A 15,994-nucleotide genomic window follows, 5' to 3' on the forward strand; every position below is an offset into this window, starting at 1 on the left:
ATGCCGACGAAGAGCCCGAGAACAAAACGTTCCACTGGGCCAATCTCGCTACCTGAGTCCGCCTTTGCAAAAGGGAACACAGACTACAGGCCTGAGGGCGGTGCTCGGCCCCCAGACACTGAAGACACGACGCGTGCCTGTCAGTGAGCGAGATTACCCGGGCGCATTGGGTGCACTTCTTGAAGCCGCTGGAAGGCTTCGATGTCATGGGCGGAAAAATCACGCCGGCGAAATCAAAATCCGAAATGACGAAAGTGAGCATCAAAAACTTTGAGGGAGAAAAATCTCGACCGAGGCCGAAAAGAGGCCTACCCCGACGACGAAAGAAAACTTAACGGGGCAAAGTCTGAAAATACGGGAAGGGGCAACGAAACCGGAGGGGCTTCCGGAGCACTTCCCGAACAAATTGTTAAAGATTTTCCGAAGAAAAAACACGTCGAAGAAAAAAGGATGCGCGAGGTCGACTTTCCGGGGCTCGACACGGCGAAAACACAACCGTACCGAGTGCGGACAAAAGAAGACTGGCCGGCTCAAGCCGGTTTCGGGCGGGAAGACGGCCGCGCATGCGCGGTGCGCGCGGGTGCGCGAGGGCTAGCAAAGGACTTTGCTAGTGAAGATTCCGATTGGAGGGGCTGCCGTGGACGTCACCCATCAGTGAGAACAAGCAGCCTGCTTGTCCTCGGAGAATATGTATGTATATTATGTATGTATCTTTATTATTGCTTTTCCTGGTCAAAAGACTCCTAGCTATGCTTGACTGTAGTGACCAATGATGTAATGATTGTTTCTTTTTTACTATAGATAGGTATATATCTTAATCATTGTGTATATATATATCATTGTTATCTTAGACAATAATGACATACACTCTCCATTTAAAGTGAACTTCTAATAAAAGTCTCATTTACCTAATACGAATCGAAAAGAATCCACAGTAATTATTGAGTAGTCTGTGTCAGTGAGGAAGGCTGTAAAACCAGGTCAGAACATTTTGGCAACGAGGGTGGTATTCGTAGAAGGAATGGCACTTTTTAAGAGGAATGCAGGGGAGAGTGTTGAAATCCCAGGTAGGAATGAGGTACCATATGATAAAATTGCAGAATTAGAGCGACAAGTGTGTGATTTACGTAGTCAAAATGAGATGCTTAACAGTCAGAATAAACTACTGACTGATAAGCTGAATACATATCAAACCATAACTGAGCTTGCCGCTGTAAGAGCGGTACAGTATAAATATAAGGAGAGAAGGGGGAAATTAATAAAAAGAAAATATATTTATCTATCACTAAAGCAGGCTTGGATTCATAATCCCACCATCTGTAGCTGGACTTTGGCAGATCATATCAAATGAGTTTTTCGTAGCTGATTACACACAAATTGTGCATTACAGTGATGATATAATGACTTAAGGGGATACAAAGGAGGATGTTTAGACTCATTTAGAGTCATTAATTGCACATTTAAAGGACAAGGGATGGGCGATAAACCTTAAGATACAACGACCGTCCCAGACAGTGAAACCTTTAGACATTGGAATTTGTTCCTCTTTGTAATATGGAGGTACAATGATTTATTGGATTACTCAGTTTTTGCAAGCAATGCATACCTCACTTAAGTAAAATTCTAGCACCAGGTAATCAAGAAAAAATATGACCTTGAGTTGGGGGGGGGGGGGAAGAGCAACAGGTTAGGCAGCATAGCAGACAAAATAAATTGCTTTAGATCCATAGCCAGTGCAACTAGGAGAAGTAGAATTAAGTGTCTCAGTGAATGAAAATTATGCTAGAGCATTTGGCAAAAACAAAAAAAAAAAAGAATCGAGTACAACCAGGGTTTTAGAACCGTAAGCTGCCAGAAGTAGAAAAGAAAGTACACTTCTTTTGTGAAACAGCTGCTAGCATATTATTAGGCTTTAGTAGATATTGTGCAGCTGACTATAAGACACATACTTTCATTAGAATGCAGTGGAGATGGAGGAAGTGGTTAATATGTAGAGTTATATGTTGTTTATATGGCTTTGAAAACAGAGGATTTGGGATATGTCATGTACATACTGACTCATGGTTTGTAGCAAATAGATTAGCCACTTGGCTACCTACTTGATACAAAAATAATGGGAAAATTTATATTAAGGATTTGTGGGGCCGAGAATTGTGGCAAGATATTTGGAATTATGTATAAAATACTAATGTTACTGTTTTTTATGTAGATGCCCATTGCAAGGGTGATACTTTAGAATGTCTCTACAGTTCAGTGGCTGATGAAGAAAGTAAAAATCACACCCCTCGGGAGGAAGTGACGTCATCGGAGAACATGGCCGCTTAAGTGCCGTGCTCCCGACTGCCCACCGCAATAATTAGCGTTTTCGAGCGTGAAAGCCCAACGTGCAACCGGGAAAAAACAGTGGCAGAACTAGCGGAGGGGAGAGATCCCGTCAGGGCCATGCAGAAGCGGGCGGACGCCGTCGATCTTTCACAGTTCGCATTCGCGAACGACGGGTCCAAAAAAAATATGGCGCCTCAATCGCTAGAGGAGACAGCGGACCAAATGGCAGCGGAGATCCCGTTTTCGGGGGACTTGTTTGCAACACAAGGCCGCGGAGACTCGGAGGGCGCTGGACTACCAGAACTCTGTGGCTGGATTCAAGAGATTCGCGCCGATTTGAAAGCGATGCGCTCAGAGCTGGCTACTCTTGGAAACGATCTCAGAGGAGAGATAAAGGAGCTGGGCCACAGAGTTGAGGAAGTGGAGAACAGCCTGGATGACCATGCGGAGACTCTGGGCTCTTTGGAGAGACAAATAGCCGATGAACGGCTAGGGCAACAAACAATCAATGATAAACTGGAGGACTTGGAAAACAGGAGTAGACGCCATAACCTCCGATTTCGTGGAATACCTGAGACCCCGACTTACCAAAATAGTGAAGAGGTGGTACAAAAGATTGTGAGTGCTATACTAGCGGACTCAGCTGACCCGATCCCACCAGAAAATGTAAACCTGGAACGGGCCCACCGGGCACTGGGAGCCAATAGACGAAATCTCGCTAAGGACATAATTGCATGTTTCCAGGACTTCAAATTAAAAGAGCGAGTATTAGCTGCGGCTCGAAAAACAACAGACTTCCAATGGGACTCGTACCCTATAGAAATTTATCAGGACCTGGCCGCGATCACATTAAAGCGTAGAGCAGATCTTAAGCCACTTACTACCAAATTGAGAGACTTGGGGATTCGCTATCGTTGGAGATACCCGTTTGCGATAGCATTCTACAAAGATGGACAACAGTATCAAATAAAATCACTAGCAGAGGCCCACGAGATTCTCCAGGGAGATCAGCAGGCAGATCCGCTGTCCACGCCAGCTGCCTCACGGCCAGTCCAAGGTCAGCGAACCCACCCGAAATGGCAGAGAGTAGGCCAGAGGCGTCTGCAACGCCAGAAGTCAGCGGGACGCCTCACCTGAGAGATTTCCGGTTTGCGGGAGGCTGGGTGAAAGATGGCCGGCTGAAGGCTAACGGTACACTCGAGGAGGCGAGTGGAACTGGCTGTCTGTTTAACTGTGGACATATGGTTGAAAAGTTAAGTTGGGTCGAAGATATTATGCCCGGGGTGCTTAGAGGGCTATTAGATAAAAGTTAATGTTTGGCTGAGTTTGAAGGTGGAAGAGGGCAAGAGGGTCACTTCCCCCCATCTAAGTTCCGACCTAATTGTGGGATCGGATGTTAAAGTTATGGGGTAAGGTTGAGGGGAGGGGGGAGGAGGGTGGGGAAGCTGAAATTGGTTGGGGTATTATGCTATTGGAGGGAGGAGGGTGGGGAAGAGAGGGAAAAGGGACTATCATCTTGGTACACGTTAAGGTTCTCAGTGAATTAGATATCATATTACTATTCTGCCATGTGTAAATATGTTACCATAAATGTACGGGGTTTAAATTCCCCGCAAAAGCGTAAGCAGATGTTCAGAGAAATGCTGCGCCAAAAGGCAGATGTGGTGTTTCTACAAGAGACCCATCTCAAAAGACAACATGAACACCTAGTAAAGCATAAACACTATCCCAACATAATCTGTGCATCCAGTATAGAAGATAAAAAAAAAAAAGGGGTTTTGATTGCGCTCTCGAGTTCTCACCCGTGGATAATACATAAAACAGTTAAAGATAAGAAGGGCAGATATTTACTGCTGATAGTCTCTAGAGGTAATGTGTACTACACACTATTGTGTGTCTATGCACCCAATGAGGGCCAAAAGGTGTTCCTGGCAGAACTGGAGCGGGTCCTACGGGATCATGTCAAAGGCAATTTGATTGTGGGAGGAGATTTTAATTTGACAACTAACCCACAATTGGATAATTCGGGTGGTGCAGAAAGCTATGCCAAAGGAGAGCGTATGGCCTTTAGGGCATGGATGGCAAGATGGGGACTCATGGACCTATGGCGAGACACTCATGGGTTAGAAAAAGACTACACTCATTATGCACCCACACATAACACATACTCGAGAATTGATTATTGGTTGGGTGATGTGACCATGAGATCCAAAATAGATAAGGTGGAGATAGAACCATGTACCTGGTCAGACCATTCTATGGTAGTACTAACAATGCTATCAGATACTCGGAAGAAAAGGCGAAAGCCCTGGAGATTAAATGAGGCATTGTTATTGGACCCACAAAATATACCTATAATAGAAAACTATATTATGGAATATATAAAGTATAATGACACGGGAGAGGTGCACCCAGCCCACGTGTGGGAGGGCATGAAAGCGGTCCTGAGAGGTCAATTAATAGCTTTACAGTCCCATACCACCAAAAAAAAGATAGAGCAAGAGGCTGACTTGCGAAAAAAGATAGAAACCAGTGAGAGAGCACATAAAAGGGATCAGACAGATACAAAAATGTTGCAGGAATTACAACAATATAGGGCCCAGCTTAATGAGTTGCAATTATTAGATATAGCACATCAGATGCAACAAGCCCAGCAAGAACATTTCGAATTTGGGAACAGAGCTAGTAGACTGTTGGCCAACAAATTAAAAAAGCAAGTTCAGAGGAATTATATATCGAGTATATATGATGACACGGGTAAACTGTTAACTCAAGCAGAGGAGATACAAACAATATTCTGGGACTATTATGACCAAATATATAAATCAGAGCAGGAAACAGCCCAGGGAGATATAGAGAAATATCTACAGGAGGTCAGGCTCCCAAGACTATCTGAAGAAGCGACTGAAACCTTGTCAATCCCTATGACATTAGAAGAAATTGAGACAGTGATCAGGAAAATGCCTACGAATAAAGCCCCGGGGCCGGATGGCTTTCCCGCACGTTTCTATAAAATGTTTGCCAAATGGTTGGGCCCCTTGTTGCTGAAGGTAATAACATCTTTTGATGAGGCAGGGGAGTTACCATATTCCTGGAGACTGGCTGAAGTAGTCTTAATACAGAAACCGGGAAAAGATCCCATGAGCTGTGGTTCGTATAGGCCCATATCGCTATTAAATATTGATTATAAAATCTTCACTAAAATCCTTGCAAATAGGTTGCAAAAAATGTTACCACATATTATACATGATGATCAGGCGGGATTTATTGAGGGCAGACAGACGTTTGATAATATCAGAAGCCTCTTGCATATCATCCAGCAGGCGTCTGATGAGACAGAATCGGTAATTTTGTTCTCGGTTGACGCGGAAAAGGCCTTTGACCGAGTGGAATGGTCCTTTTTATTTACAGTCTTAGAACAGATAGGAATGGGAGGGAGGTTTCTAAAGTGGTTACAATTATTATACACAAGCCCTATGGCAATGCTAAAAATAAATGGCTCCCACACGAAATTGCTGAACCTGGGAAGAGGGACGAGACAGGGTTGTGCAGTTTCTCCTCTGCTTTTTGCACTCTCAATTGAACCCTTAGCTAAGAAGATCAGGGAGCATGGGAATATACGGGGAGTAATTAGAGGGAAGCGAGAGCATAAGATTATGCTCTTCGCTGATGATGTGCTGATGACATTGGCTCATCCTGCACAATCGCTTGGGCAGGTGATGGAGGAGTTGCAACAATATGGGAAGATGTCGGGATTTAAAATAAATGTAAATAAATCAGAGATACTTAATCTTACCATGCCTCAGGATGAGGCCCAGAGGTTGAAAGCATTATATCCAATTCAATGGGCAACCAAAACAATCAGATATCTAGGCATAATGGTCACATCTAGGATTGAGAACATAGTCCAGGAAAATTTCCCAAAGAAACTGAGGGAGTTGTTCGAGGAGCTGGACAGATGGGAAGGCCTAACAATAACATGGCTAGGTAGAATTCAGGCCGTAAAGATGATGCTTCTACCTAAATTGCTGTACTTGTTTCTGGCACTCCCATTGCCGATTCCCCGAACCTTCTTTCAACAATTAAATAAGAAAATGTTTGCATATATTTGGAGAAAGAGACCACCAAGGGTACGAAGGAGTATGATGTTTCAAACTCCAGCAAAGGGTGGAATGGGAGTCCCTAATTTTTATCTGTATTACCAGGCAGCACAACTTAGGATTCTAGCGGGGTGGGATTCAAGGAACAGCAAGAAGTGGCTACATTGGGAAAGAGCGTGGTTGGGGACCCGATACCTGAGGGACATACTATGGGGCCCGGGAAGGGAGATCTTAGCAGCAGCAGGGAAAGTCCCGATGGGTCTCAAACACTTACTAAATACATGGCTCCAAGTTAGGAGAAAGGTGTTTCCAGATAGAAAGTACTTTCTACAGACGGCTATACGAGGTGCACCGGGCTTCCCCCTTGGAGAAGAAGAGAGAACGTACTCAATATGGGCCAAGAAAGGGCTTGATAGACTAGGACAGCTATGGAGTAATGGGGAAATAAAATCCTTTGAAGATTTACAGGAAGAGTTTGATCTAGAGGAAAGAGATCTGGTATTTTATGTCTGCTTAAGGAGTTACATTTTGAAACGAGCCAGGGATGAACTAGAACTGACTGAGACAGGGTTGGAGCAAGCGATGAGAGGGGGAGATGGGAAAGGTAGCATAACACGACTGTATAGAGCATTACTCCTCCTCTCGTCGCCCCAAGGCTTTTATACGAGGAGATGGGAGGAGGATCTCCGGACACAGTACTCGGAGGAGTGGTGGGCGGTTGGATATAGACATCTGTTGAAACTGACCGTGGCCCAGTCATTGGCAGAAAACGGATATAAAATCTTGTATAGATGGTATTATACGCCGATGCGATTACATAAAATTTATCCACAGATTACAACAGACTGTTGGAGAGAATGTGGGGGACGAGGGACATTTTGGCACATCTGGTGGGATTGTCCCCGGGTTCAGGGGTTTTGGACCGAGATTCTAGATATGATATTTGACATGTTAAAGATAAAATACCCAGCTCAAGCCCAGTATTGCTTACTGAATGCACGTCCGGGGAAGAGCCCTATACATTGCCATAAGTTGGTTATCCATCTCCTGGGAGCAGCTAAAATAGCGTTAGCTCAAGCCTGGAGACAGAAAGAAGTCCCCAAAATGCAGATAATAAAAGGTAGACTGCACCATCTCTATCAAATGTCAAAGTTGACAGCTATCCGTAAAGGGCAAATACAACAATTCCAAAAAATATGGCATGTGTATGAACAATGGAAAGGAATTTAGTGAGGATATGTTCTGTACCGATGATGGGTGGGGGGGAGGGGGGATAAGGGGAGTTTAGGGGATCAAAAATATCTGATGTAATTGGAGGCTGGGAATAGTTATGTTATGTTTAGGTAATGACCATCACATTCTATTGAAGAGCATTTATTTTGTATGTTAAGGAAAATGAAAAATTGATGTTAATATACCAAATGGTGTATACTGTTGGCTAAGGTGTATTGAAGTTACAGAATTTGGTTGTCATTTGTGATATGCACTTATTCATTAATAAAAAGATTACATAAAAAAAAAAAAAAAAAAAAAAAAATCACACCCCTCGAGGTGGAAACTGTGGAACAGCCAGATAACTGCTCAGGTTTGGCGAAATGGGTGCACCAAAAATGTGGACCCCTGGGAGGAAAGGCCACTTACAGGTAGGCAACAGATCGTGGTATCAGTTTATAGATGTTATTGCTGAATGTCTGGTCTGTTAATACCAGACTAGGCAATCTGTTCCCCACATGACTAAGGGGCAATTATAAAGGGGAAAATTACCTGAACAAATTTGGTAGATGGATTATATAGGACCTTTACCTAATTTGCAAGGATGTCAACAGCAGTAGATACTTATTCTAGACATTTAATTACATATCCTTGCAGGCGAGCTGTTCAAGTTAACACTATTAAAACTTTAGAATTGATCATTGATAATGATTCCCATTTTAAAGGCTAATTAGTATAACAATATGCCTTAAGTCATAATGTAATACTGTCCTGATCCTCCGATCTGGACAAGAAGAATGGACTTATGTTCCAGCAAATAAGTGTTATCTTAGAGAATAACCTCTGTTTATATGCTTTATTCATAGATTCTTATAAGAATCAGTATAATCCTCCTTATTACAGTGTCTTTGGGTATGGCTATTACCCCTGGTGGACATTTACAACTCACCACCGACAGTCAGGGCAAGCTGATTGGGTAATGGAAGAATCATGGTGAAATCTGACAAAACAATTACACATGTTCAGCTTACTAGATGTGTCCTGTGGCAACTATTAAATACGGAAATGCAGTTGATTACACAGAGGGTGTGGCAGGTCCGACAGGAAAAACATTTTGGCTCCTTGAAGGCCAGTTGTAAAGGATTTTAAATATTGCTTTTCAACTCTGTCTGAGTGACCGACAGTGCACTCTCTCATTGAAGTGATAACTCTGTTCATGTGAAAATGATTTGGAATGTGTAAGAAGATAAGACACAGCTATGTGCGGGGAGAGATGGAGCATGTTTCGAGTTCAGGCTGGCCACCTGAACAGAGAAACATGTGACCACATTATGGCTTGTTTACCTAAACAGAGAAATTCTTAAGCATTCTGTAATTTTCCTTAACTCTGAAAATGAGTTCTAAGCCTAATAAAAAGGGGAATCTTTGCCAGTGAAATTGAGGAGCTCATCTGTGAGTAAACATATGTACTGAAAAGAATATTGTATTTTCTGGTCTAGAGACTCCTGGCTTTCGCTATAAATGCCCCCCCCCCCCCCCCCCCCCAAGCTGATAACAAGAGCCTGGGTGATGTGTGACCAGTGATGTATGTATATTGTATATGTATCTTTATTATTGCTATTCCTGACCAGGAGACTCCTAGCTTTGCTTGGATGTAGTGAGCAGTGATGTAATGATTGTTTCTTTTTTACTATAGATAGGTATATATCTTAATCATTGTGTATATATATTAATCATTGTATATCTTAGACAATAATGACATACACTCTCCATTTAAAGTGAACTTCTAATAAAAGTCTCATTTACCTAATACGAATCCAAAATAATCCATTGTAATTATTGAGTAGTCTGTGTCAGTAAGACAGGTTGTAAAACCAGGTCAGAACACTGGTACATCATCATCAGCAATGGAACAATTGACCTCAATGGCTGCAAGACTTCAATATCCATTGGAAGAGCACTAGCATTGAGGTGGTCTCCATCTCTCTCAACATTGGGCACTAAGTAGGACTCAGATAAGATGTATCTCTAGTTACAGGATGTTTCATAAAGCTCTGAAGACCTATTTATTTGAGAAGTATGTAATTGGGGTTAATTGACCGATAAGAGTACTCTTAGAATAATTACTTATGGATATGGTATAGGCACGAATCTGTATGAGTTATTGGCCATTATTCTCAATGTTTGATCAGTTCTCTTAACGATGTAAATTGCTTTGAGCTCCAAAAATGGAATACGTTAGCGATTCATAAAAGAAAAAAGTAAAGTAAAGTAAAGACCAATACGGGTTCAACATTGTCCTCATCAGCACCGAAGAACTACAATGCTGAGCATTGGGGAAAGCCCAAGAAGCACAAGCATCAGCCTTCATCTAGTTATGGTGCCATGAGCACCAGAGCAACAACTTTGCTGGTAACCAAGAAGTGCCGGCACTGGGAAGACCGCATCCCCTCCTTGGAAGATGTGCTGGTGCACAAGTCTCTGGGCAGCCAGGTCCCCACTACCAGTTCAGCACTGATGCTTTCTCAGGCTGCTTCTCCCAGCCTCCCCACCTTTACAGATGTCTTCCATCGATGAGCAGTTCTGAGCCATGCTCAGAGAGGAGCTGGCACAGATACTGCAGCTGCAAACTATTCAGGCATCGAGGGTGTACGTGCCAGCTGTGGATCAACCTCAGATTCTTCCTGAGGCTCAACCCTTGCCTGTGTAGAGATCCTTGACGCCAGTAACTCAAAGGGTGTCAACATCGACACACACAGTACTGCTCTCGACATTGGGCATTGGGGAAGGAAGCTTCCCTGGAGCTGAATAGTAGAGCTAAACCTCGCCGTTCCTTGGGGTGTGGAAATGGTTCCACTGAGCCGAGGCAGACACAGACTTATTCAGCCCGGTCCAAGAGTGAATGGGACCATTCATGGGACTCAAAGGAGAATCCAGGCTACTTCTTGGAGGAGTCTTATAAGATACCCTAAGATCCCTCCCACCTCGAGAGACATTAATCTACACTGAAGGTCTCTCTTCCACTGATTTTGTTACAGAGATGACTTCTGCTATCCCTTTTAAGTTATAGACTGAGGAAAAGCCTAGGGCAGAAATGTTAACTGTCCTACACTGAGTCTCCTCCTAAGAAAGGAGTTACAGAACTGTTGCACCCTATCCTTAAAGATGTACTGATGAAAAACTGGGAATCTTCCCTCTCAGTGAAGGTAGCACCTAAGGTGGATACTCAATATCATATCCAGAAGGCTCCCAGATTCGAGGGGGCCCAACTGCCTCACCACTCTCTGGTGGTCAAATACGCCCTCAAATGAGCTAGGTGCTCCAGGGCTCATGTCTCGGCGTCCCCAGGCAGAGAAGCTTGGACACTGGACTCATTTGGGAGGAAAGTTGGTGAGGCCTCAATGCCCACTGCCTGCATCCAGTCCAACCAGCTTTATATGAGCCTTTACTTGTAGTCTTTGGCCCGCATTACACCAATTCTTGTGGATTCTCTCCCATAGAAGCTGGCCGCATAGCTTCGCCAGTAAGACAGTAAGCATCTGGAGTGCAGAAAATATCTTCAATATCGTGACCAGACTCTCTGCCATGGGTGTGGGGATGCACAGACTCATGGCTGAGTGTCTCTGACCTAGAACCAGTGGTTCAGGAGAGGTTGGTGGATGTTTCTTGTGAGAAGACAACCTGTTTGGAGATAAGGTAGAAGAGGTCTCGGACCTCATCAAGAAACATACAGATACCATCCAAACCCTGTCTTGGCAACCTCCAGCTGAGCCATCCACTCCTCTAGGAGGTTTTCAAGTGGGCCTAGGCGACAACCCTATTACTCTCAGAGGCGTCCATTTCCACCACTCCCAGGTTCAGAGTTCTCGGCCTCACCAGTCTCACCCTCAAAAGAAACCTGCCTGCTCCCCAGTCAAGCAAGGGATGAGCTTTCGCTGGCTCCAGGAGAGCATAGACACGCTCAAAGTAACCATCCTAGTTGGCTTATAGGTAGGAAAGAGACTGAAGTTTTATGAATACACGTAACCCCTTGTAACCTCCGAATGCTGAGTTCTTCAAATAGCCTGTCTCAGGTACGCCCTGCATTGGCATCAAAGACCACCACACTTCCTACTGAGGGCTTCATACATCAGCTCCCAGCACAAGAAGGTACTTGTAGAGAAAATCTTCACGCTTTTACAGGCCAATGCGGTCAAACCTGTGCCACCAAAGGCAAGAAGGGAAGTGATTCTATTCCAGGTACTTCTTTGTGCCCAAGAAAATAGGGGGGATTTCATCCCATCCTAGACCTAAGGGCAATGAACAAATTTCAGGTCAAAGAGAAGTTCAGAATGATTTCAAATGATTGGCTATGCTCTCTAGACTTGAAGGATGCATATACCCACAGGAGGTATCTCAGATTTTGGATAGGAAAACACCACTAGCAGTGCTGCATTCTGCCATTTGGCCTTGCATCAGCTCCCAGGGTATTCACAAAGTGTCTAGTGGTAGTAGCAGCATATTTATGCAGACTGGGACTATACGTGCTTCCCTATCTGGACGATTGGCTAGTCAAGAGCACATTTTAGGAGGGGGACTGATGGGCCACATGGCCTCAATAGTGCATATAACTGCGAGGGCACAGCTCCACTTGACAGCGGCCCAGTAGACCCCAGATTCCTAGTGGTCTCAGGCTGTTGTGAATCTAGTGGATGCAATTCAGATTCCAAACGAGTTAACTCATGCCCTTCTTCTGGTGGATAATTTGGTCTAATTTGAATGTGGGACTACCATTCCAAATTCCACCTTCTCAGAATGTGTTAACAGTGAATGCATCCAACCTGGGATGCGGATCTCATGTAGATGAGCTTCATGCCCAGGGAATGTGGTCTGCTCAGAATTTCATATCAACTTCCTTCAGCTGAGGGCCATTTGGAATGCTCTAAAGGCTTTCAGAGATCAGCTATAGAACCAAATTATTCTCCTTCAAACAGACAACCAGGTTGCAATGTTCTACATAAAATGAGCGGGGGGGGGGGGGGTACAGGTTCCTACCCCTTGTGTCAGGAAGTAATGGGGACATGGTAATGGACCCTCCTTCGCAGAATGATACTTCAAGCCACATACCTACCAGGAAAGGACAACTGCCTTGCGGACAAACTGAGAAGGGTTTTGCAAACGCATGAGTGGTCCTCAACATGGGCACAGCCCACAAGACTTTCCAAGTATGGGGCACCCCCTCGGTGGATGTTTTGCCACTCATCTCAACAACAAAGACCCCCAGTTCAGTTCCAGGCTCACATCACATGGAAGTCTAAGGTGAGATGCCTTTCTCCTACATTGGGGAAAGGGACTTCTGTATGCATATCCTCCAATACCTTTCATAGAGAAGGCTTTGCTGAAATTCAAGGAAGACCAGGGAACTATGACCCTAATCGTGCTTTACTGGACATGGCAGATTTGGTTTCTTCTTCTTCTAGAGTTGTCCTCCAAAGATCCGTGGAGATTGGAATATTTTCTGACCCTCATCACGCAGAACGAGGGATCACATCTGCATCCCAACCTCCAATCCTTGGCCCTCACGGCTTGAATGTTAAGAGCCTAGAATTTGAATCCTTAGATTTGCCAGAGGAAGTCTCCCGCATTTAGTAGCTCACTTGAGGTCAGCCTCCATAGAGGAGATTTGCAAAGCTGCTACATGGTCATCAGTCCACACATTCACATCTCATTACTGCCTTGAGCAGGATACCCGACATGATAGCTGGTTCAGGCAGGTAGTGTTGAAGAAATTGTTTGGTATCTAGAATTGAACTCCACCCTTCAAGGCCCAGTTTTATTTAGTTCTAGACTGCACCTTCACAGCTAGAATGTAAATATTTTCAGGTTAATTGACTTCCAGGCTTTGACATTTCAAGTCCCTATTCTCCTAGCATTTTTGTTTTCGGTGAGCCTGGTAGCTAGGGATTCCCAGCTGTGAGAATATGAAGGCCTGTTTGTCCTTGGATAAAGCAAAGTTACTCACTGTAGCAGGTGTTCTCCGAGGACAAGCAGGCCAAATAGTTTCACATACCCTCTCACCTGCCCTTGGAGTTGCATACTTTAGATATCATATATGACTGAGGGACCCGTGCTTGAGAGTCAGGCAGGAAGGCACCAGCGCATGAGCGGTGGAACGCTACTAGAAAGTTCCACACCGAGCTCCATTAGATGACGTCACCTAGCTGTGAGAATACTTGGCTTGCTGTCCTCAGAGAACATCTGCTACAAGTGAGTAACTTTGCTTTACACACATAAGGCCCATGTAAATATGTGCACCTAGGTTATAGACTTGCCCTTTATATGGTTTACCATTATACCTATAGTTTCTTCACACTTCATGCACATTAAGGGTTTCAAAAATCCAGCAGCCCCTGTGCTCAGCTGGCAACACAGGCTCAGGTGGCGGCAGCACTGGCAGTGACATTTTTATTCCTGATCAAACCTCACAAGAAAAAAGTGAGAAGAAGCATATTTGACTCCAATCAGGGCCTTGGGAATGAGAAGGCAGAAAACATTGGTGGCTACGAGGGGAGAGAGAGAAGGGAGTGAAGAGAATGAGGGCTAAGTTAGGAGAAACAGAGGAAGAAAGTGGGAGGAGTAGAGATTAGAGAGAGGACCATATCTAAGTGGGGTGAGAAGAGGAAGAGGAGAGCAAGAAAGTGTAACAGAGGTGTAAACTCAGCAGAGACAAAAAGTGGAGGAGTGGCCTAGTGGTTAGGGTGGTGGACTTTGGTCCTGGGGAACTGAGGAACTGAGTTCGATTCCCACTTCAGGCACAGGCAGCTCCTTGTGACTCTGAGCAAGTCATTTAACCCTCCATTGCCCCATGTAAGCCGCATTGAGCCTGCCGTGAGTGGGAAAGCGCGGGGTACAAATGTAACAAAAATAATAAAAATAAAAATAATCCACCAGTCCCCCCCCCCATAAAAAAGTAATAATTGGGGGGGACAGAGGAGCCTGCTGAGTAAATTATGTAAGATGATATTTATTAAGCATTTGAGTAATTATTTAAGATACTATAAACACTTTTAAAAACTGCTCCAATTGCTCATAATCAGTGGGGGAAAAAAAAGATATACATTTATGCACACACAAATACAAGCAACATAATCATATGTACTATCTTAGCAAGTTAGCTAGGATACTTTAAAAAACGTGCTATTTAAAATATAGGTGGTGATGATAATGACGTACAGCACAGCTCCATTAGTTTGTGGATCATCACAATTCCCCATATTTCAAACAGCACCTTCTAAAACAGAGCTTCCCAGATTATTGGTCACAAAACTCATGTTTGGTGTCACAACCTGGGCAGGCTATCCACTGGGACGTCATTAGCCTGCGCCTCTGGGAGTTGTGTGCTTTCTGTGGCCATAATAGGATCATAGCCACAAAGTTTGGTAAGAGATCTTCTAAAAGAAGAATACTGTACAGCATACGTGAATTATAGCTACTCTTCATCCAGTCACCTCAAAACGTCTGAGAAGAGTACCTGTCGTTGAAAGTTCAGCAGTCGAAGTGCCTTCAATTCTACTGTGGCTTTGGTTCGGAGATCTGGAGGCAAAGATCCAGGCAAATTTTCAAGTTCCTGGATTCTGTGAGCAATACGAGCTTGAAGCCTAACAATTATGAAAGGAAAAAAAATAAGAATAAGAGGGGGAATGAGAATGGCTCAGGTTTACATGTTATATAATAATCAACAATGACTAAGAGAGATAACAAATATAGGTCTGGATTGTATTAAGCAGTATGCAGTAATTGATGTCACAGACATTAAATGAAAAAAAATTAATCTCCTGCAGATCTCAACTAACTAAAACATCCCCTTTAACCACATCCTAATTACATAACTGGATAAGTACCATGATACCACTCAGCACATTTTATAAGCCAGGTTTAAAATTAATCATCTGCCTTCATTTATGTGCATGCATTCAAGCCGGCACCATACTTTTCTTACCAGTCAATATCTCAGTAAAAGGAACCTGTCTAATGATACCTTTATACCGCAATGCATACGTTTAGGCAGGGTATAAAAATTTGTTTATATCTAGAAATATGCCAAACAAATAAAGAAATATTCTTACACCTAGAAGTTGTTTTCTGCATTACCTCTGATTTTTCTCTCTTCTGTTTTAAAGCATTTTTCTATTCCTGATCTTTTCCGTTATACGACTACCAGGTTTCGTTCTCTCTTTCTTAACAGTACATCTACATTATCCATAGAGCTCTAATTTTCCTTATTATTTAATCAATATCTTTATTCTATAATATCAAAAGGAGGAGTGATGCAGTTATAAACAGATAAAATCATAGGGGTCCTTTTACTAAGGCACGCT

The 15,994-nt window shown here is 43.6% G+C and overlaps 1 protein-coding gene across 5 annotated transcripts in view; it reads right to left on the reverse strand.

Annotated features, from left to right (window-relative positions):
* Positions 1-15,994, reverse strand: part of SMARCA2 (SWI/SNF related, matrix associated, actin dependent regulator of chromatin, subfamily a, member 2) — a 679,721-nt gene that overhangs the window by 514,432 nt on the left and 149,295 nt on the right. For all 5 annotated transcript variants that reach the window (XM_030193821.1, XM_030193826.1, XM_030193822.1 and 2 more), the window contains exon 7: positions 15,148-15,274. In XM_030193821.1, the coding sequence (XP_030049681.1) occupies positions 15,148-15,274 (127 nt within the window). The remainder of the gene's footprint in view (positions 1-15,147; positions 15,275-15,994) is intronic.

This window comes from Microcaecilia unicolor, chromosome 2 (assembly GCF_901765095.1).
Source record: "Microcaecilia unicolor chromosome 2, aMicUni1.1, whole genome shotgun sequence".
Lineage (NCBI taxonomy): Eukaryota > Metazoa > Chordata > Amphibia > Gymnophiona > Siphonopidae > Microcaecilia > Microcaecilia unicolor.